The 21,003-nt window shown below is 33.5% G+C and overlaps 1 protein-coding gene across 3 annotated transcripts in view; it reads left to right on the forward strand.

Moving 5' to 3' along the window:
* The window catches only part of LOC105325782 (uncharacterized), a 32,204-nt gene extending 12,910 nt beyond the window's left edge, over nt 1-19,294 (forward strand). The window contains exons 5-32 of one of the 3 annotated variants that reach the window (XM_011425484.4): nt 1-334; nt 1,158-2,084; nt 2,739-2,807; nt 3,462-3,528; nt 3,885-3,988; nt 4,145-4,408; nt 4,604-4,761; nt 4,991-5,150; nt 5,745-6,635; nt 7,060-7,219; nt 7,722-7,793; nt 8,649-8,751; nt 8,969-9,086; nt 9,398-9,463; nt 9,600-9,665; nt 9,787-9,855; nt 9,942-10,355; nt 11,066-11,179; nt 12,239-12,330; nt 12,660-12,962; nt 13,139-13,262; nt 13,583-13,773; nt 14,226-14,334; nt 15,001-15,117; nt 15,553-15,924; nt 16,689-16,810; nt 17,163-17,327; nt 17,521-19,294. The exon at nt 1-334 is cut by the window's left edge and continues 221 nt beyond it. In XM_011425484.4, the coding sequence (XP_011423786.3) occupies nt 1-334; nt 1,158-2,084; nt 2,739-2,807; nt 3,462-3,528; nt 3,885-3,988; nt 4,145-4,408; nt 4,604-4,761; nt 4,991-5,150; nt 5,745-6,635; nt 7,060-7,219; nt 7,722-7,793; nt 8,649-8,751; nt 8,969-9,086; nt 9,398-9,463; nt 9,600-9,665; nt 9,787-9,855; nt 9,942-10,355; nt 11,066-11,179; nt 12,239-12,330; nt 12,660-12,962; nt 13,139-13,262; nt 13,583-13,773; nt 14,226-14,334; nt 15,001-15,117; nt 15,553-15,924; nt 16,689-16,810; nt 17,163-17,327; nt 17,521-17,721 (5,952 nt within the window). In that variant the 3' untranslated portion in view covers nt 17,722-19,294. The remainder of the gene's footprint in view (nt 335-1,157; nt 2,085-2,738; nt 2,808-3,461; nt 3,529-3,884; nt 3,989-4,144; nt 4,409-4,603; nt 4,762-4,990; nt 5,151-5,744; nt 6,636-7,059; nt 7,220-7,721; nt 7,794-8,648; nt 8,752-8,968; nt 9,087-9,397; nt 9,464-9,599; nt 9,666-9,786; nt 9,856-9,941; nt 10,356-11,065; nt 11,180-12,238; nt 12,331-12,659; nt 12,963-13,138; nt 13,263-13,582; nt 13,774-14,225; nt 14,335-15,000; nt 15,118-15,552; nt 15,925-16,688; nt 16,811-17,162; nt 17,328-17,520) is intronic. The other 2 variants (XM_066067172.1, XM_066067173.1) reach the window with 2 other exon arrangements.
* Nucleotides 19,295-21,003: the final 1,709 nt, after the last annotated feature.

Consider the following 21,003-nt stretch of genomic DNA (forward strand, 5'->3'; position numbering starts at 1 on the left):
GACAAAAAAGATGAGCGTACGAATAAACGTCAATGTGAACTGTCACCGACCAGAGGTAAAAAGGCTAAAATCCTTAAAACCTTAGAAACTGACATCAAGAAACAAGACAAAATTAGTCCAAAGGAAAATTTGTCAGCTCTAGATTCAAACTTGGCAAGCAGTGAAATCAAAGTTGCAAATGAAGACTCTAAGAAAGTTGACAAAGATGGTGTGTTAGTGGATTTATCAATTAAAATTCCAAAATCGGAGATTATATCCCCAAAAGCAGTGAAAACTAGTCCTACATCTTCTGTAACATCGTCAGAGGAAAAATCTTCACCAAACTCAAATAGCGGTGAGTGTTTATATATGTTCCCTTTTCTATCTTTCACTTTTAGTTATATCATATTTTATATATTTGTTCCAGAAAAGTCCAAATCATTACAATAAGAATTGCATGAAAACTTTTTTTTTATTTCAATACACCTGTGAATACATTTTCAAGTAATTCCAAAATATACGACAGAAGAACTGCACATTAGTATAATATGATGAATGCAGTCTGTTGATGAATATAATATCTTTAGGGAGTTTGTGCTGTGTTGTCATATTACTGTACTTGACATTAATGATATTACATTAATCTTGTCAATACAACATAAGACCAGATGTCTCTCTTATGTGAAAAGGTTGTTGATAATGAGAACGGAAATCATATTGAAAATGAAACTTTAAAGTTATTAATGATAAAATCAGTTACCCGATTTTACAATTAAAACATTTTTACTGGAAACTTGATAATTTCTCTCTCTCTCTCTCTCTCTCTCTCTCTCTCTCTCTCTCTCTCTCTCTCTCAAATTAAGAGTTATATACAAATGGCTCATTCATTAAATGATTTATTCATTTTTTTTTTCTGAAAGGTATACATTTTTATTATTTTCTGCGAGTACGAATAACATATAATAGGTCCCGTTGAATCTGCCTAAAGGCTTTCATGGTCATGGGTTTACATATGTTAATTATCGAGATCATTAACAATAATTAGAGTGTAAAGGTCAATAACTTTTAAGAAGAAATTGCTTTGTCGGAAGTTGTAACTTTATATTATCTTTAGAAAATGATTTTGATGTTTTACTTTTGCGTTTTCGTTGCCAATAATAATATGTATAAATTTTCAGACTCTAAATTAGATGAAGATCATACTGCAATGACCACCAAGACCACAACAACGTTTTCAATGCCGTATTATCATTCGATTTACTCTCATTCGCAACCTGAGGGTAATACGGATGGAAAGAAGGTCCATGCGCCAACATTTACGCCGGAAATTGTCACTTTGCCTAGTGTGGTGCCAATTTCTTCCCTTCCTGTACAAACTATTGCATGTGACATGCGAATCAAGAAAGAAAAAACTTCCTCTTCTTACTCTTGTTGCAACCAATCCTCTGTTGTGATACCAAACGCGGCTCTCACTTGCCAAATAAGCCCCAAATCTCAGAAAACTACAGCTTCAAAACCAGTAGAGTCTCAGGAGCCGTTTAAAACTGAGTGTAATAAACGTAAAGGAAAAGACAAATCCACGTGTGGTAAAGATGTTTCATTTGATGGTGATGTTGACAAGCATTTGAAAAAGACGGAAGATTATTGTCAAAGTAATGTTATGCAAAGTTCAAAGAGTTCTAATAAAGGCAAACCCAACAGTTCCAAGCTCCCGTATAACGAAAATAGCAAATCTGAGCTATGTGACGAAATCACAGATATGATAAAGAAAACAAAAAGTCAACCATCGGAGACACTTTGTGAGAAATTGTCTATCAAACCTAAAAGGAAATTAGTTACTTCATGTATAACACCAAAAGAACACAACACAGAAACTCCAAACGATTCTGAGCCAGACGACCAGAAAGACAGCACTGGATCTGTGGCTGTTAACTTAGTCAAGGAAAAATCTTCTGACGCTAGCGTGACAAGAGCAGAAAATCAGAACACTGATAGTAATGTACAAGATAATGTTGTATCTGATGTGCCTTCCAAAAAGAAAACTGGAAAACAGTCGGGGAAAAGACATTCTGGAAAATTGAAATCAAGTCTAGAGGATGGAACAGGTATTCAAATGAATTAAGCACATTCTGACATATGTCTTATATTTCATGGGTAATTTGTTTATGTACTTGCTAGGAGTCATAATGTATAGGTCAACTTAATTAGTTTCCATATCAATTAAACAAATTTGGTAAAAAAATAATATGGACATCATGAATCTTCATATTATTTATTTATATGTATCAAGACATCAAGGTATTGATATAGCCCTAAGAACAAAGTTGTGTACATCAAAATTACTTCTAAAAATACATGTTCTGACGCATTAAGTGTGTCCTTCCATGAATACAGCTAGTACAAAGAAAAAATAGAAAAGAAAGTTACGACCTTTGCTCATTGTATTATATCATATTAAGCTCTTCATTCACCAATGCACAGAGATTTTAAATAAGGCATGTTTGGAGCACGTGGAGAATAGCGTCAAGGCAAGAAAGATGCATGGGGAATTTTGTCCTCCAAGATCAATATATACGACCGTAGGCTTTGAGATTCCAGCTCTGTCGGTCCAATCGATCTCCGTGCCGGCGAGATCGTATTTTCTTTCGTTCACCATGTTTGGTTCAATTGCTTCATCTCAACGTTTTTCTCTAAAAATGGATGTTTGGTTGGAAATTACGTGAGCTTTTTTTGCTTCAACTCTGAAATTCTGTTTCTAGGAATGAGTAATATACCTATTGGGATAGCAGTGGCTCAGAAACGGGAGGACAAAAAGACGAACAAACCAGGTAACTAATCATTTATGTATGATTTGAGATTTTAGCCTCTGTTAAGTGCTTAATATGTATGCCATTTTGGTCACTTATAAGTGTTGAATTACACTCAGAAACCTTGTACTTATCACATACTGTTTCATTCAGTTTTCGGTTCAGATGATTACATAGAAATTTTGAAATTCTTATAAATAAAGATAACAATAACATCACAAATTCTGGTGAACTTCGTTTGATTTCACGCATTTAGTACTTGATGTTGGGTTGTAAAGCAAGTATATTATCCGTTGTATATCGGTTGATGTACGTATACACAGTCATAAATTTGTTGAAAGGAAATATTAACGTTCTTTTGTAAAATGAAAAGGTCGGTAGTTTTACCAAAACAATTCAATGAATAACTATATAATTATACAGAACAAAAACAAAACGGAAAATATTGATATTTTCTCTTAGAAAAATGAAATAAAAGCTATTTTGGGTTTTTTTGTTAATCAAAAAGAATGATACACTTATTGCTACGATCTTAGATTTAACTAATATGTTTTACAGACAAAGAGACTGTTATTCTTATACACTAAAAGATGAATTGTTGCAACAATATTACTGTCTGCTGTCGTTTTTAAACAAAGTCAGAAAATGGTCATGCAAATATATTTCATGTTTCAGAAACATTAGTGGAAACTTCATTTAACAATGGTGCAGGGAATGAGACAATTGCGCGTAATGGAGAATGGTATAAACTTTTAAAGCACTTGTCTAAATATAATTGTCCTGACGTATATGTTTTTCAAGAGAAAAAAAAAACACATGAAGTGACTAGAGTTTTATTTCTCTCATACAATATTTTGTCAATATTGAAGTAATTTACACTTGGTAATTAATAGATGCATATACACGGGAAATGTTTTAACTACTTGATTCAGCTTCGATTCTAAAGCGTGCAATTTTACAATATATATTGGAACATAATCATACACTGTATTCTGATTTTCTCCATCAGCAACAAAGGCTGCTTATACAAATTTTATTGTATATGTAATTTATATTTTTTAGTTATTTTCCTTTATCACGGTGTTGTTTCCATTTCAGTGTACAAATAGTATCCAGTCAACGGACACTGTCTAAATCTAGCACCCCAAGTTCATCAATTAATGATATGCGCAATCAGCTTCCTGCAAACCTGATTGTAACAGGTATATTTTCAAAGTTTTATCAGAAAAATATCAAACGAAACATGTTTTAACAGTGCGTTGTTTACAATATATGTTAAGAAGATATGAAAAATAAAATTGAAAAACTAGAATTTTTTTTTTATTTATTTTACCGTTTTGCGGTAATAATTGTTTCAGGTTCTGCAAACGGGACAGGGGTAGCTTGGGCAGATGATCCTTCGGCAAGGCATTTTACGTCACCATGGCTTCAGTCTGGGCATTCTACACTTGGTCAGTCACCATGGCTTTCACAACTTCCAGCCTACAATCTTAATACAAGCATACCAACAACTACCAACTCGATAGAAGGCAACCAGCTTCCTTTGTCGATTCCTCCAGGCTATAAACTAATACAGGATTCAGTTGGACAGCTCCTCCTAATACCGTCAACAAATCTTAGTGGTAATAAAGACGGAATATATGTATAAAGCCCAAAACTGGCTAAGTTGTATACCATTATATACAAGGAATAATCAGCTGGTTAATTTTTATTTTGATATATTGTTAACATAGGAAAAGAATAACTTATATTTTTTAAATTTTCATAGCAAAAACAATTTGGTTTTTTTTTAAATTTGTGATGGTCTTGTTTTTCAGACATGTATGACCCTCATCGCTTGTGGGCCTTTCCCGGCAGTCATACACCTCAGATACAGCAAATATTTACCGCTCAACAAGCTCCTTTGCAACCACAGGTTATAGGAAGCACAGCAGACTCACTAGGAGTCTCCTACTCCCAAGCGTTTCAGACAATGGTAAAAATTATTAATGTAATGGTGCCCTTTATGATATTCAAACAACTATAACTCATTGATTTTCTTTGTAAATGATTTTGAACGAAAAATGAATGAATTATCATTTATGGTCTAGAAGCTACAGAAAATAGCCGTTTTAATTCCCGTTAACCACGTGAAAGAGATATATTAATATACACCTAAAAAAATACCAACAAGTATAGAGTTTACTTATGTTTATTTTCTTCAGTACCAACCACGAGGCGATCAAATCAATGACAAGAAAAATGTTCCCATTCTGCCTTCAAAAGTTGATGATGAGGTGTTAGAGAAAGATTCTCCAAAAGTTAAAAAAGAAATACCTACAAATGTTGACCTAGAAAAAGACAAAACAGAAGCTGTAAAAGAAGGTATAAACATTATATCATAGAGAATACGTAATTTCAAACAGTCGAGATTGAAAGACTTTCAAGTTTGGTATTAAGATTGTGATTGTAATTCAATTATCTATCGGTATAGAGAAATAGAGAAAGCAAAAACGGAAAAATTGATATCTTTTGATAACAAGACGGCCCTACAGCACATAAAATCCATAAGTCAACACACATTTTGAAGCAGATATTTAAAAAAATTTAAAATGTTCGCAAAGCTCGTATAGTAAAGTGACTTTACAGTCGTTATTGCTCAACTTCAATTTCGGCTTTAGATTAGATAATTGATAACACATACGTAAATTAATGTAATCTGTATCTTAACAGGTGTACTTTTCCTAAAAGGACAGTATAAAGAGTTTTCAGTCGAAACGGGGAAGGAAACTTGACACTCGTTTTTAAGAAGAAAATAACGTCATATACGACATGGGAATATGTTTTTGGACGAATTTCTCTTTTAGTGTAAAATTCATATATGATAAAGGGAAATATTCTTCCGTTAGGTTAATGGATCACATAAAGCACCTTTCATAGAATCTCTGCTTAATTAGCAATGTCTTGAATTTCTTTCAGAAGTACCTGCTGCTAAAGTACGGCCTACTTCAAATCAAGTAGCTTTTCCTCCAGCGTTCAATACAGCGGCAGTGGCCGATGCTCCATGCACCTTAAGTGTGGTGCAGGCTGTCAAAGCAGTGACGTCATTAGTCCAGTCACGCGGCACGTCACCTATGATTCCTGGGAATGAATGCGAGGACACCCCTCAGGATAATATTGAAGATGTGCATCAGAATAATGAACTATCTTTAATGCAGCCCCCTACTGTGTGCTCGAAAGGAGTCACAGCTGTACAAACAGAAAGCATTCAAAAATTACCCGAAACTGATTCCAAATCTAAGACTAAAAAAGTGGCCTCCGTAATGACTTGCTCTGCCGACAACGTTGGTAGCCATCAGGCTAGTGTTTCCCTCCCCACCACGACTGTCATAGGAGACGTGACAATTGTAGAAATGACACCTGACACAAAATCTCAATTACACAAAATCTCAACAAATAATGACCAAGATAAAAAAGAGACTAACTCTGATATAATGCCACGTAAAGCTGAACAGGATAATGGCAATTACAATCCCTTTTTAGATCCTCAAATTCTTCAAGCAGCTGATGGATTAGAACTTTTAAGTGCCTTGGCCGAACAACGGGCAAAATTTGCCTCCCCTGAAAATGAAGAAACTCAATCTAAGCAGACGGATGCAAAAGATCAAACAGAATCAAAAACTCCTACAAAAACAAACACGAAAGATACAACTAAAACAAAAAGTGTGGAAAAAAAGGAACCAAAACCAGCGGCAAAACAAGTGCGAAAAAAGTCAATCAGCAGGACAAGATCCCTTCCACCTGCCAAGACAGACTGTAAAACTGAGGGAGGCAGTTATTACACATCTTCTGGTCTTCGGATCCCTCAAGGTACACATCTTTTCCATGACGTCACTTTTTTATCGTTGAAGTGCACGAATATTGCTTTTTAAATAAATCTACACAATTTGACTGCACCTAGTAATGATTTTTGGTAGACGAATACCACCTAGAGGCAACCATTAAGATGAAACCGTAAATTAAAACAGAAAATGCGATTTATGTTTCTTCTTCCATTGATTACTTGTATGAAAACAAAGATAACAAGAATCTTAGTCTATTTTTTAGTAAGTCTTTCATCTTTAGTTTTATTTGTATTTTTATTATGTTCATACTTCTCAATTCTTTTTAAATTGTTTCCTCTTTTGCTTAATATTATTTCGTTATTATACCCTAAAACCTTAATTTTATTTGCTGTATTATGACATTAGCTTCGGTTCTACTGTGTCACACACATTACAACTCAAAGAAACAGATCTGGGTTCTTTTCTTGAAATAGGAGATGACGAAATTAATGCTATAGAACTAGATATGAGAATCCGTCTGGCGGAACTTCAAAGGCTTTACAAAGAAAAACAAAAGCTTTACGCAAAACTCCAACCAAAGAAAAGCGAAAAGGAAAAAGATCGTGTTGAGTATGTCACACTTTCATGTTGATTATGTAATCTTTTCATTTCATAGACATGAACGGAACTTAATAATCTTTGTGAAATATTTTTATTGTCTTGAAAGAATCATTGTGTATTGTAAAGACTTTTCCATTTGATATGGCATTTTAGTTTAAAATAAAAAAGCAAAGGCTGATTTACGACAAAAAATACTTAAGTTCTAATGTGCCATCCGTATTTTTGCAATTTTTACGAATCATATCTTTGTTGAATTTCAGTATTAAAACAGATTAAAAAATAAATCCCCTAAGATAAAAAGACTTACCTCGAAAAAATAATTTTTAGCATTGAAGCACTTTCAAGCGGATTTTGTGTATTCTTTGACTTAAATTTGATATGCTGTATAATATTGGCGGAAATTCTGATATAGATTAAAGATACCATGATTAAAAACTATCATCATAAGGAGTGGTATTGCCTGATTACTGGAATGTTCCAGGTTAAAATGACACTTTATTATTGATTACAGTGATAAACAGCGGGGGCCAGGTCGGCCGAGAAAGAGACAACACCATTCTGGCTCTTCCAACGACAACGTCAAGTTAGTATTAAACTTTGAAAAAAAAAGAATTGAAGCTTAGTCTTTCCTATTTGGAAAATTAAGTCCAAAATATTATATAAATTCTTCGAGGAACGTCAGCTGATCTTTCTCAGATAAATGGAAAAGGTTCGATCATTAGTTTAACAGAAAGTGGAATCCACAAAAACAAATTGTTCCGCGTTTCTTGTTAACGACGCTCTCCTGCAGATTAAGAAGATTCCCAGTATTTTACTGGAATTAGTTGTGCAAAATTAGACGTAGTAATGTCGGCTAATGGACCATTTTGTTAGTTTGGTTAAGTATTTCATCAGAGCAATTCAATAACAACCAATCCTTTCTTTCATTCTTTTCAAGGTATAATGCCTACTGGCTTAAACTGATTTTTTTTTAAAACATGACTTTCAAAAATCGATGTAAATGGCAAACAGGGGGATATGTAAAGTGAGAGATTGTGTTAGTTCTAAATCGTTTTATCATTGTGTGTGTGAAACAATAGTTTTCCTACACAATCGATTCGTCTTTTTCGTGACCTTGCATCCATAAAGGTGTATAATTAATCAACCATGTCTCACGGTGTATCAAATGTACATGCTGTTTCTAGTTCTCTGCAACTTTGATATGTTTGACTTCAGAATGAAACACCATTTAGCCATCCAGTAAGCTCAATCTCCGAAATCATCGTTCTTCAAAAGCCTCTGTTATGTCCTTATACTAAAATTTGTTAATAGTTTTGAATTGTTTTCATTGAACCAATATAAGAAAGAAAATTATGTGAATTTAAACAAATCATGTTTCCCATGTAAAAAAGATAATGAGAAGTGAGAATAGTGCATGTCATTTGAATTGGTGTTACAGCTCTGGCGAAAAGACCAAAATAAAGGAACCCCCGGTAAAGAAGAAAAAGCAAGCAGAAGAATTGGTGGATAGAGTGTTTAGGAAAACAGGTGGTGGATTTGGGGTGCGTATGAAATTTAAGCAAGGCGATAAAAACCTGTCTTTTATAATTAAAACCTGTGTTGAATAACGAGAAACTGTTAAGATATCGAACATGAAATGATATCATTATATTTAATCGCTAACGCGAGATATGATGATAATGCGTGATACAAGTGTTGGTATAGAGTTGCGTTACATGTGATGGAGCTAACCTATGGATAATTAATATTCTATTTTAGATGCCACTTAGTAAAAAGCTGAAGGCTAACGCCATGGCAGCGCTTTTTAAGACTCAATCTGGGTTTACGATGAAACGGAAAGGCAGTACATCTGGTAGTCACGCTGCCGAGAACCAGGGTACGGGCTTCCTTCAGCAGACCTTGTTTTACTAATTGTGCATTTTGGAGCATCCTTCCTTGTACTGCAAAGTACATGAAGTGTGCAAAAGCCTAAATCGCAATCGATCACTTATTTTCCAATAAAAAACAGATTAAATCTTTAAACTTCTCTATTTAACGGTCTGATTCACAGATTAGCAAATTTGACATGACAGTCTTGGAAGGCAACTTTTGGCAACTTCCTAGCGAAAAAGTTGGTTTGTTGTGTGAAGAAAACAACATTCTCTTTTTTTGAGAACAGAAGTTCATTACAAAAAAATTTATTTTCAGACAAACACTTCCACTTTGGGGACTCTGGATTTGCTACATCCTCAAATAAGACATTGGAATTCAAAGGTAATAGTCGTTTTTTTTAAAGTTTATTTCAAATTTAATTTATTTGTGTGTGTGTGTGTGTGTGTATGTGTGTATGTATAGGTTTGTACACACTTAATTGTATTTATATGCACAATAATCTCTTTTCATATTGTAGTGAAAAAGAAGCATTTAAAAACGGAAGAGTCAAAACTTAAATCAACGAAGAAATCATTTCAGAAACGTAAGAATTCTAAAAATAAGATCTACATTGAATTACTTTTATGTTCATTGATTTGGCTGCGAATTACAATGTACATGTACATCATATTTTGTGTTAATTATGTTTATGTTTCATTTTTCAGATAATCTATTTGGCTCCGCAATGAAAATGTTCAAAAAGATAAAAAAGTCTAGTTCACATTCCCATGAGAGTAAGTACTATTCCTCTTCGCCAAGATATAACCAAAGAAGTAGGTTTTTCAAGTATTGATAAAAATGTTTCGGTTGTTTATTTTAGAGGAGAAACATAAGCACAAATACCAAGATGGCTTATCTATGCTTGCGAATTATGCCGTCAGTCATCAAAAAGATCACGAGAGATCATCCTTCCGTGATCTCCATGAGAACTCCAATATGTCACACAAAAAGCAGAAGGACAAGAAAAGGCGGGAAGAAAAACGCGATCAAGATCAGAAAGAGAGCAGACGTGATGAAAAGGACTTGTTCGCCGTCGGAAAGCACGAAGATGAAGATGGTGATGATGAAGAAGAGGAAGAAGAAGAAGAAGAAAATTCAAGAACGGAGGATCGATCAAACTTTTGTAAGACCGAGCATGGTGTTCAAAGCGTTTTGGAGAGCAAGGACACTGTAGATTTTGAATCACTGTCCATACTTACTAAACTGCATGAATCTACTAACAATGAATCAAAAGGTAGCGTCTTTTTAAAGTAATATTTTCATTTATTTTATTATTAATCAGAATAATACTTTTTTAACTGTTAGAGTTACTGCATTTTTACACTTGAATGAACTTCGCCTTTAAATAGCGAAACATCAGAAGTTAAATTTTGATTCTATTCCAAATCCACAAACTAAGGAAGATAGCAAATGAAAACTCTTGATTTCATTAACTGTTCTCGTAATATGCATGTTTATTTTACTAATTTAGTTGTTCATGAGTCACCATAAGAATAACAGTGAAGATATGTCGTTTATATGTTGTATGACACAAGTCAAACTAATGTGATCTTGATAGAGAATTTTAAAAAAAAATACAAATGATACCAAAGAGAAATCTTCTCAAAATATGTAATAATTAGATGGGAAAATAGTAAATTAGAAATAACATATTGATTCGATAAAGTATTAACTATTTATTATGTAGCATCTGCGACGTATCATAATTTCTCATCAAATGTTTATTACAAAAACAAAAATGGCAACCGATGTTGCATATTAAATTACTTAATACCATTATTGCTGGGAACAGGCCACAGTAGCAGGAAAAATTGATTGCAGTTGACAGCCATTAAATATAAATTCTAATGTTGCGTTAGAGAGAGAAAAGAAGTATTTGTGTTGTTTTCATGTTGTATAGCAACCGGGTTTGGTATAAGATATTGCTCATCATCATTATTTCAGATTCCGAGAAAACGAGCAAGAATGAAAATCAAAGCCCTGCTAATAGCGGCAACAAGAAGAGAAAACCGGGAAGACCTCGAAAATGCACCCCAGATCAATCCGAAAATGGAACTGGTATGTAAACAATGCAACAGACTTAAAATAAATATGATGAAAACAATCCCTCCAATCGTCGCTTAAAGCCACCCATAGCTTAAAGTGTACACAATTTGCAATCAATAAATATCATGGGGGACCTATGACCATGATTTATATAAAAAAAAATTCAGGTTTACCTCTATATATACACATATGGGGACTTAATTTCGTGGAATAACAATTAATTTAATTAATTGCTATAATATCGATGTCATTATAATTTTATAATGAATACCTGTTGGAAATTAGAAAGTTTCATTAACATTTATAAGCAAATGTTAACGAAAAATCCACAACATTTTTTAAAATTCCATAGTATTAGATATAGTCAGAGAGATTAAACAGTCTATGTAAGATTCATAAGCGTTCTAAAGGTATGAGGAATTAAAGTAAGCAATGATATTGCACAGGAGTGGTTAAAATACAGGTATCTTATTCGAAGGAATAAAAATATAATAATTGATTACGAAATTTAAAATTCCGTTTTATCAATATAACATGTATATCGGTTAGATAGACAAGTGCTGAACATTTGGAATCTATACCCATTTAAAGGACAACGAAAAATAAATAAAACAGATAATAATGTATTTGCAATGGAGTGAATAAAACTTGAGAAAACTAGAAACTAGAACAGAGAAAATAGAGTCATAAAAAGTTACGAAATTCATTGTTACACTTAAAATATAAAGATAACATAAGAGACCATAGTATGCAAAATTCAAACATTAACCCTAGTTTGTATGACGAAAAAATATTTTTTCTTGTATCTATTGAATAGATACACGTACAGGAATTACTAGTATATAACTGAATGATGATGATTAGATTCAGTTGATCAAAATCGATGACATTAAAGATGTCATTAATCTTTTTCAAAACATTCTTTCGTATGTGGATACATTGCTTTAAAGGAAATGAATACCTTTTTAAATTTGTCCAATCATTTTTACTTTAACTATTTTTGGAGTTTTGTTCTGTGGTTTCATTATTGATATAACTTTTATTTCCAAACTGTTGTTTTTAAATCCACAGAAACAATAGTTGCCAAGACAGCCAAAAATTTCAGACTTTTTCAACTTCAAAATTTCCACGAACAAGAAAAAGACAAAGAAAAGAAGATAAAGGTATGTCGTCATCTTTCTAATATACAATATGACTACGAATCTAATTTGTGTGACTCTTCTTGGGTTTCAAACACCTGCTTCCGAAATAAAAATATTAGGGAAACACCTACGTTTGATTAGATGACTAATTAATGCTGTATAATGGGAAAGGTCCTTTGTGAATATGTCGTGATAACAGTCACAAGAAAAAGGAGACGTGTCATAAACACTGAATACTTGTAAAGAAATGCAGATCTCTCTCTCTCTCTCTCTCTCTCTCTCTCTCTTTTTTTTTTACATACACGTATATGATATATATCAGAGTTAAAATCGATCGGCTGTCATTTTAGCTGGAAAACCAGGAGACATTGAAACCAATATATTTGGACGAGGAGTGGCTCAGAAGGCGGAGTGAGCGTATCTTTTTAAGTGATCCTAGTCCTCAGCCATCACCAAATTACACGCCGTTAACACAACAGCAGATCAAGCCAACCGGTCAACAGCAGACGACCGCAACACCAAAAATTACAAAAGTTGCTAAACCTCACACCAATCAGGCTAAATTACAAAAGGCTAAAAGTATTAAAGAACTTACCGACAAAGTCAAAAAGAAATACTCGAAGACCTTACAGAAGTCTTGTGACAGATCAGAAGTAAGTCGATTGCTAGTCTGCAAGATTGATTTCATGTCGTTGACGTAATTTCCGGGAAATATACAAGGATACATGAGTCTATAGGGTGTAATTTAGAAAGAACTCGTTCTCCCTGCCGTTTTTTTTTTCAGCAGTGCAATATATGTCGTAAATTAACCAATCATGTCGCTTTGCAGAAAAGGCCACTACACAAAAAGCAGCCTAAATCGAAGGCTTTTATTGACACTGACAGCAGCGAGAGCGAGAGTGATGCTGACAATATACCACTCAGCGTGCTCCGTGATCGCCCACACACGCCAGGTATAGAAAGTATAGCCTGACATCAAGTCAATAAGTAGAACTGTAAGACTGAATAAACCCTTGTATAATTCTTTAATTTATATCAGTGTAAAAAATATATATCTATTTACTCTCTGTTGCATTTTGCAAAAGAAGCTTTCTCTATTCATTTTTGTTTGGCATCGGTCTCACGCATTTCTTTTAATTTCACGATACAACGACTGTTAAAAGCTTAATTATATATACTCAGTGGCTTAATTCATGTACTGTACATATTTTTTTTATCATAAGTTATGAAACAGTGCATGAAGTATACTATTTTGCATATGTATGAATTGCAGAGCCGAAGACGTGCACCATTGACAAGGATGAGCTGGTTGACGGGTTACGGGTCCTTGTTTTTAAAGACGGGCTCTTCTACGAAGGGGCCGTCAAGGGGATCCGACCCCCGGACGTTTACGGGGTCGTCATAGATAATGCACGGGGAAACAGGCCGTACATATACTCCCAAGAGGAAATTCTGAAGGAAGCGGTAAGATCCCTCCTTATATATGTGCTTTCATTTCGTGCAATTTAAGTTGCAAATATTTCTTCTGGGGCTTTTTATCATTAGCAAATTTTGTTTATTCTCTAAAAACATTTCGAAGTCGTTAACATTGCAGATTATACACATAAGTAAATCTACTACACACGGTGTAATCATTTATATTCGAGGGGGAGGGGCGTATTTTTGTTGGTTGTCATCTTTCTGATTCATTGTAACGTAATATCGTGAAACGAAAATTAATTTTTTTATACGAATTATGTATGCAATAACTCCTTTAATGTTCCGTTGCTTCCAACAAAAATTCGCGGATGAAGTACCAATAAAATCATCAAAAATGGTTTCACGCCATCCGTATCAGAAGGAGACAGCGATGACATACTAAATAAAGTTTCGGATCGGAGTAGATTTAGATAATAATCTTTGGTTTTTTTCCCTAGATTTTGGACGTACGGCCACAATCGTCTAAGGTACTTAAGGAAGGCACCAGAATATGTGCTTATTGGAGTCAACAGTTTAGCTGTCTTTATCCAGGAACAATCTCAAAAGGTAACGATCAAATGACGGAGAAAATCGGAAAAAGCATCGTTTTGAAAATAGATAAGGGGTAGTTTAAAAGAAAGTTGTGGTGTTGATCAAGCATTCTGTTGAGGAATAACCTTCGGTTTTAAAACAAATGCCCTTGGTGCCCTTTCCCATGAAATAATCCTTATTTGTATAAAATTACATGCGTTACTCGGTTATCTTTGTTTACTTTAAAGTTTATAAATTCCCATAATTCTATCATGATGACATAATCTGTTAATGTTTTCTATGAACCACAAATACTTGACTTTGTTTTGAATTATCCTTACTGATAGCTAATTTTTAGTTAAAGTCCTCACGTATATGAAGCAATAGAAATATTAATGTTGTAACGTCATAAGAATAGAAATGATGTGCAGAATAGATATCCTTTAAAGTGCACGAAACGAATTAATTATGTTATTTACTAGTAATTTACTTTTATAACAACAAATGCATGCATCAATTATAAGAGTATTTTTAAAAGCTCTCTGTCTGAATCTCTCTCTCTCTCTCTCTCTCTCTCTCTCTCTCTCTCTCTCTCTTATTTTAATATAATTATAAAATATCTATGTTTTCTTTATCATTTCAAAATTTTATTTTGGAAGAGTGAATTGATGGCTAATTATGGGGTTTTTTTTCGCTTTGCAGCTAGTCCCAACCCCCACTCTGATAAATCCTGTATAAACGTCGAGTTTGATGACGGAGACTCGGGAAGAATTCCACTGGATCACATAAGAATGTTACCACGTGATTACCCAGTAGTTTGTAAGTACATTCACTTGCCAGTGTGATTTTCATGTCTTTATTTATTTATTTTGACAAATACACTATTTATTATCTGGTATATTGTCTTTGTTGTCTATTTCAAATAGCCTAGCACTAAGTGTTCTCGTCTGCTAGTGTAAGGGAGACAATTTCATTTTATCTTTTTATTAACAGACGATCAAAATATTTATCTTCTGGACTTTAAAAACTCGTGTTAACGGTTTAATTTTCTCTAAATGAAACAAATTTTAATTATACATTTAGAAATAATTACATTTTTAATTAACATATTTGTCAGAAGAAAATATTGTTCTTTATAAACTGATATGTGTAAATAAATTTTAAAAAGACTTGGATATAAAAACAAATCTACATCGAAATTTTTATTAATAATAAAAATACTGTACATGTATATTATTTCCTTGTACATTCTAGCCTACGACCCTAACCCACTTTTGCTGATTGGAAAACGAAGAAGACACACTACATCTGAAAGTGTCGAATCTTCTACAACCAAAATATCCGAGAGATCCGAAAGTACAGAGTCAAAGCCAGCACAGAAACGAGGCCCTGGGCGGCCCCCAAAAGCGAAACCCGACAAAAAGGAGGACGAAGAATGTGATATTGATGTGTGCGGTCTTGATGATGACATCAATGACGTTTTTTCATCGTCGTCTGCTAACAGCAATCAAAGAAACGATTCTCAATCAAACAATTTAAATGACGAACGAAAATCAGACAAAAGCAAAACAGAAAAAGTCAAGAAAGAAAAAGTAAAGGATTCAGCGAAAAGCAATCAAGACCAAGGTAAAAATTATTTTTCTCACAATATTGGGAAGCTGGAAAAAGTGCCCTCTATCGATAAAAGACAGTTTCACACGACCGCTCACTCCTCTGTGTCTCGAGGCGACGAAAGTGACGTAATAAAGGAACCTAGTGCGCATACTCGAGATGCAAATACTTTTGATGGTACTGAACGAGATAAAAATCTCTTAACATCAATCCGCATCTCGAATAGATCTAGTATAATTGAGCCCAGGGCGGCAGGTACGAGTTCAATGTGACCTAGCTGGCTTGTGCTTTTTTGTATTTGCCAGTCTGTCGTTTCCTAATATATAACCTAATCAACATGTGTACCACTTTAGCTTTGCTGTCTCATACGTGCACACACTCTTTAACGGAACACCTACGTGTATCACGGCATTACATAAAAAACTAAAAAAAATATACAAGGTGCAAAAAAGTAACTTTTTTAATTTTTTGGGTAGTGTTATTTGGCTTATACTTCCTATCCTCTAATCTTGATCGTATAACCTCTCTTGTTTTAGTTTGGATTTGCCTTTGTCTTTGACTTTTGCAAAAAATCATTTTAGTGATTTTGGGTGTCGTTTTTACCCCATGTTCTGGTATTTAACTAAAAAAAAATAATATAACGGCATTATAAATTTTTTGGTTGCTGATATTGAGCTTTTACTGCAATGATGACTGGTGGTAAAATATATCGCATTTATTTTTAAGCCGCTTGATAATGGGTGTATGAATATTCTTCATTGAAATTGTTATTCTTGCAGCATTTGTGCCTGCCAGACAATTGTGGGAGTGGTCTGGAAAGAGTACGAAGAGACCTGGGATGAAGGGAAAGGCCAAGAAGGAATTTTATCGGTCAATCATCAGGGGGAAGGAACATATCTCGGTAAGTCACTGCAAACCTTCTACACTGGGTGCTGAACACACCGTCTTCAACGTTTTCGTCAAGTGACACATTATACTTTACCTACTCAAATTCTCCTCAAAAAATTGAGATAAAGCTTGGAAATTTGGACGATAACAGTAGGTGACAGCAGCGCCTGGAATAACAATGATTGTTTAAATCTTAAAGTATTTAGATTTCATGTAGTAATTGTGAAAAAAAAAATACAACTTTAGTTGCGCATCACATCCTAAACAAAGATTGTAGCATTCTATTCATTGCTATGTATTTAATATGTTTGGGGAATCTGTTTATCTAATTTAATGTTTTAAACGAGAAATACGGTTAATTGTAGGTTGGCGATTGTGCTGTGTTTCTATCGACCGGCCGCCCCCATCTTCCGTATGTGGGCAGAATTGACAGTATGTGGGAGGCGTGGGGAGGTCAAATGGTAGTCAAGGTCAAATGGTTTTATCACCCTGAGGAAACTAGAGGCGGAAAGAAACTACATGACATGAAGGTATTAATTCTATAAGAGATTTTCATTCAGTTAGACTATTTAATACAAACATTGATAGTTTTTTTATCTCGCTTAATTTTTGAAGGCAATTTGGGGTGTCTAGAGTAACTTTAAAAAAAGAAAAAACAAATGTACCTTAAAAAACGTTATCAGAGTAAAAGATTAAATTGGTTTCATTTTTTTAATTAACCAGGGAGCGTTGTTTCAATCACCACATATTGACGAAAACGACGTTCAGACAATATCACACAAATGTGAAGTGCTCTCTTACACGGAATACGGGAAAACGCAGAGACCTGATTCTCACGTGACTAAAGAAACAGACGTTTATTATTTGGCGGGAACTTATGAACCCACGATTGGACTGCTAAAATTTGAAAAAGACGTGATGTGATGTAATCTCTACAACGTGTTGGTGTATTATATGATACAAAGAAACTGAAGACAATGTAAAAAAAAATTGTTTACGTATACATGTATATGTAGTTGTTTTTTTAACTGTGATATAAAAAAAACTAATGTTTGTTTATGATCATAAATATTCTTCAATGTAATTGAAAGTAGCTGAAATTTTACTGAAAAGAACAAGATCATCCAAAGACCAAAGGTTATATTTGTATTTTGAAGTATGAAAACTGAAACGATTTCATCTAGGTACTATCCCGCTAAAGTACCTACAATATGTCTAGTTATTCCATCCGTATATTATATACAAGATATGAAAGTTATTTTACTGGCTTTTGATACATATTTTAGAGTTTGCATTTTTCAATTTTTCCATTCGTATATATATATATAATATACTCTGCATTTATTATTCCAAGTTACTTTGAAACCATAAGAACTCTGTAAGTGCTAAAGTGCTATTACGCATCCATGATGTTAATGCAATTGTTATATGATTTATACAACTGTTACTATTTTTAGCTACAACATTGTACATATTATGGCAGAAAGGTGCTTCAAATAATATTACTGAATATTTTAATTTTTAATCTCCAATGATAGTTATTATGAATAGATAAGTATCTTCGGGGGATTTTTAAATAATTTCCGCAATTTTTTTTTTAGATATATATATATATGTGTATTTTTTTCCCATTTTATGTTTATTCAATTTTGGACGCAAAATTGCGACTAAGCTATCATATGGATTTCTGTTTCCCTATTAAAGCTTACATTTTGTGTTCACTCATATTCCAATCATATTTTTGCTTATTTTGTTGCCTGTTCTCTGTTTTGCGTCCGAATATAACCCTCCCCCCATTTTTATGCAGCTACCACAGTTGTCGCGCGCTAAACTAAATCCATGCATTAACTAATATTGTGTACATACTTATACTGCATATATATAAGTGCAATAGCGATGCTTTTGAGAAAAGTTTACTTGATAAAACATGGTTGCACGATGAGTCTTTCATGAATGTTGCGTTCAAGCCTCATATCAAAAATTTGGTGCAAAAGGAATTAAAATCACTTGAAACATTTTTCAAAACTGTTTGCAGATCTATGTGTATTGGATGGGAAGGGGTTGGGGGTAGTCGAAAAAAATTCATAGTGCTATAGAATATATCAAATTTGATATGAGGCTTGAAATTAAAATATTTGTTGATATGTTACAATAAAAGTTGAAAAAAAAATTATCAAACAAGAATCCATCTTAAGAAGGTATTACATTTTTTTTTAATTAAAAAAGTGGATATGAATGTAGATAATTTGTTTTGAGCTTTTAACTGTATAAAAATACAATGGTTGTTATCTGTGTGTTTGATCATGAGATGTGTGTGCATTGTCAAAAAAGTGAGTTGTTTTGGGATGAGCAAAGTAAGACCGTATGAGAGAAAGAAAGAGAGTGTGTGTGTTTGTGAGAGTAAATTGCTTATGAGAAGAAGAGTGAATCTCTTTAAAAATCTTATATTTTTAACTGCAGTCAGACAGTGTCTCAAATAAACAAACTACAGCACTAACGTCTTGTTTCTTGTCAATCGGAGTTATTCCTCTTCCAGTTTAGCTGCCTATATCTGATGGTGTTCGAATATATTGATACTTATTTTCGTCAGAATCCGATTATCTCACCTGGTCATCGGCGCTGTGAAATATATAATGTGTGAATCAATAACAACATGACCAGAAAACGAAAGCTGCAGACGATTTCTTTTCATCTAATAGGAATACTTGCAAATTTTTTTTTTATGTTAAACTTAAACTCTCTCTCTCTCTCTCTCTCTCTCTCTACCCACTCTCTCTCTCTCTCTCTCTCTCTCTCTACCCACTCTCTCTCTCTCTCTCTCTCTCTCTCTCTCTCTCTCTCTCTCTCTCATGTTAATACAATCTTTTACTTACCTAGTAGATAGTGTTCAGTGAAATTATAAATGTAAACTGGCATATCCTGTTAAAGTATATGCTGAAACTTACCCAGTATAGTTTAGTATCTGCTGATTCCACGTAATCAGCCGAGGTTTGACGATCATATTGGGCACGTAGCGATTTTACTGAAAAAGTAGAACAAACTGATGATTTTTTTTTAAATTACATAGTATATTATACATAGGATGATATTAAACAATAAAAACAAATTTTGTTATGTATATGAATCCTTACTGTGATTACTTTCAGACCTTATCCCCATGTAGACATCGAATTCCTAATAGCAAATGATCGATTTATTTTGCAGTACTTTTTGGAAAGTATTATTTCATACCATTTAACATTTTTCTTTCGAGCAATTTTATATATACTGCGAAATAAAATCTAATTTTTTTATCGGTGTGTAGCTAGAATGTAGCTAATATTCTAGTGTAGCTGATATTCTTGTGTAGCTAATATTCTAAATATGTAGTTTTCTCGTCATATCATTGGTGTAATTTTCAGTTATACATTTACATATTTCCGAAAACAGTACAAGGAAAAGTATGCATGGCAAACAATTTGAATATTCTGAGTATATCAATAATATTGTCAAAAATGCATACCAAAGATTAGGCCTGTTGAAGAAGCTCAAATTTAGCATAGGTAGAAAATTCTTTATCAAAAATGTACATGACTTTTATTCGGCCTTTAATTGAATAATACTGTGTTGTCTGGAGTGGTTGTTCGTTTCAAGACGTCAAACAATTGAAAATATACAACTTTATGCAACAAGAATCATCACTGGCTTACCCATAATATCTTCAAGAGAACCCCTTTATTTGGAAACAGGTTGTTGCTTCTCTCTCTCTCTTTCTCTCTCTCTCTCTCTCTCTCTCTCTCTCTCTCTCTCTCTCTCTCTCTCTCTCTCTCAGAGAGGCGAAAATTGGCGAAATTGAGTACATTGTAATAAATTCATAACAATTTGGTACTGAACTACTTAAAAAATATGATCCCTCTCCCAGGACTTTAGAATCGAATTGCATTCGGGAAAACTAACTATTCCAAAAATGTAGACTAGAAATATTCAAGAAATCGTTTGTTCCTGACAGGATCAAAAGATGGAATAGTTTAAGCTTAATCAACAGAAATAGTTCCTCTTTTATTACAAGTTTCAAATGCAGTATTCATTTAAACCAAATAAGACATCCGTCTTATTTTTGCTTTGGCAAGATATCATACACAAAAACTTGCATGCCTGAATTTAAAACTTCGATATCTTCAGAAGAAATATAATTGAAAGCCATAATTTTCAATGTGGAATACGAGA

Source organism: Magallana gigas, chromosome 7 (assembly GCF_963853765.1).
Source record: "Magallana gigas chromosome 7, xbMagGiga1.1, whole genome shotgun sequence".
In the NCBI taxonomy this organism is placed as follows: Eukaryota; Metazoa; Mollusca; class Bivalvia; order Ostreida; family Ostreidae; genus Magallana; species Magallana gigas.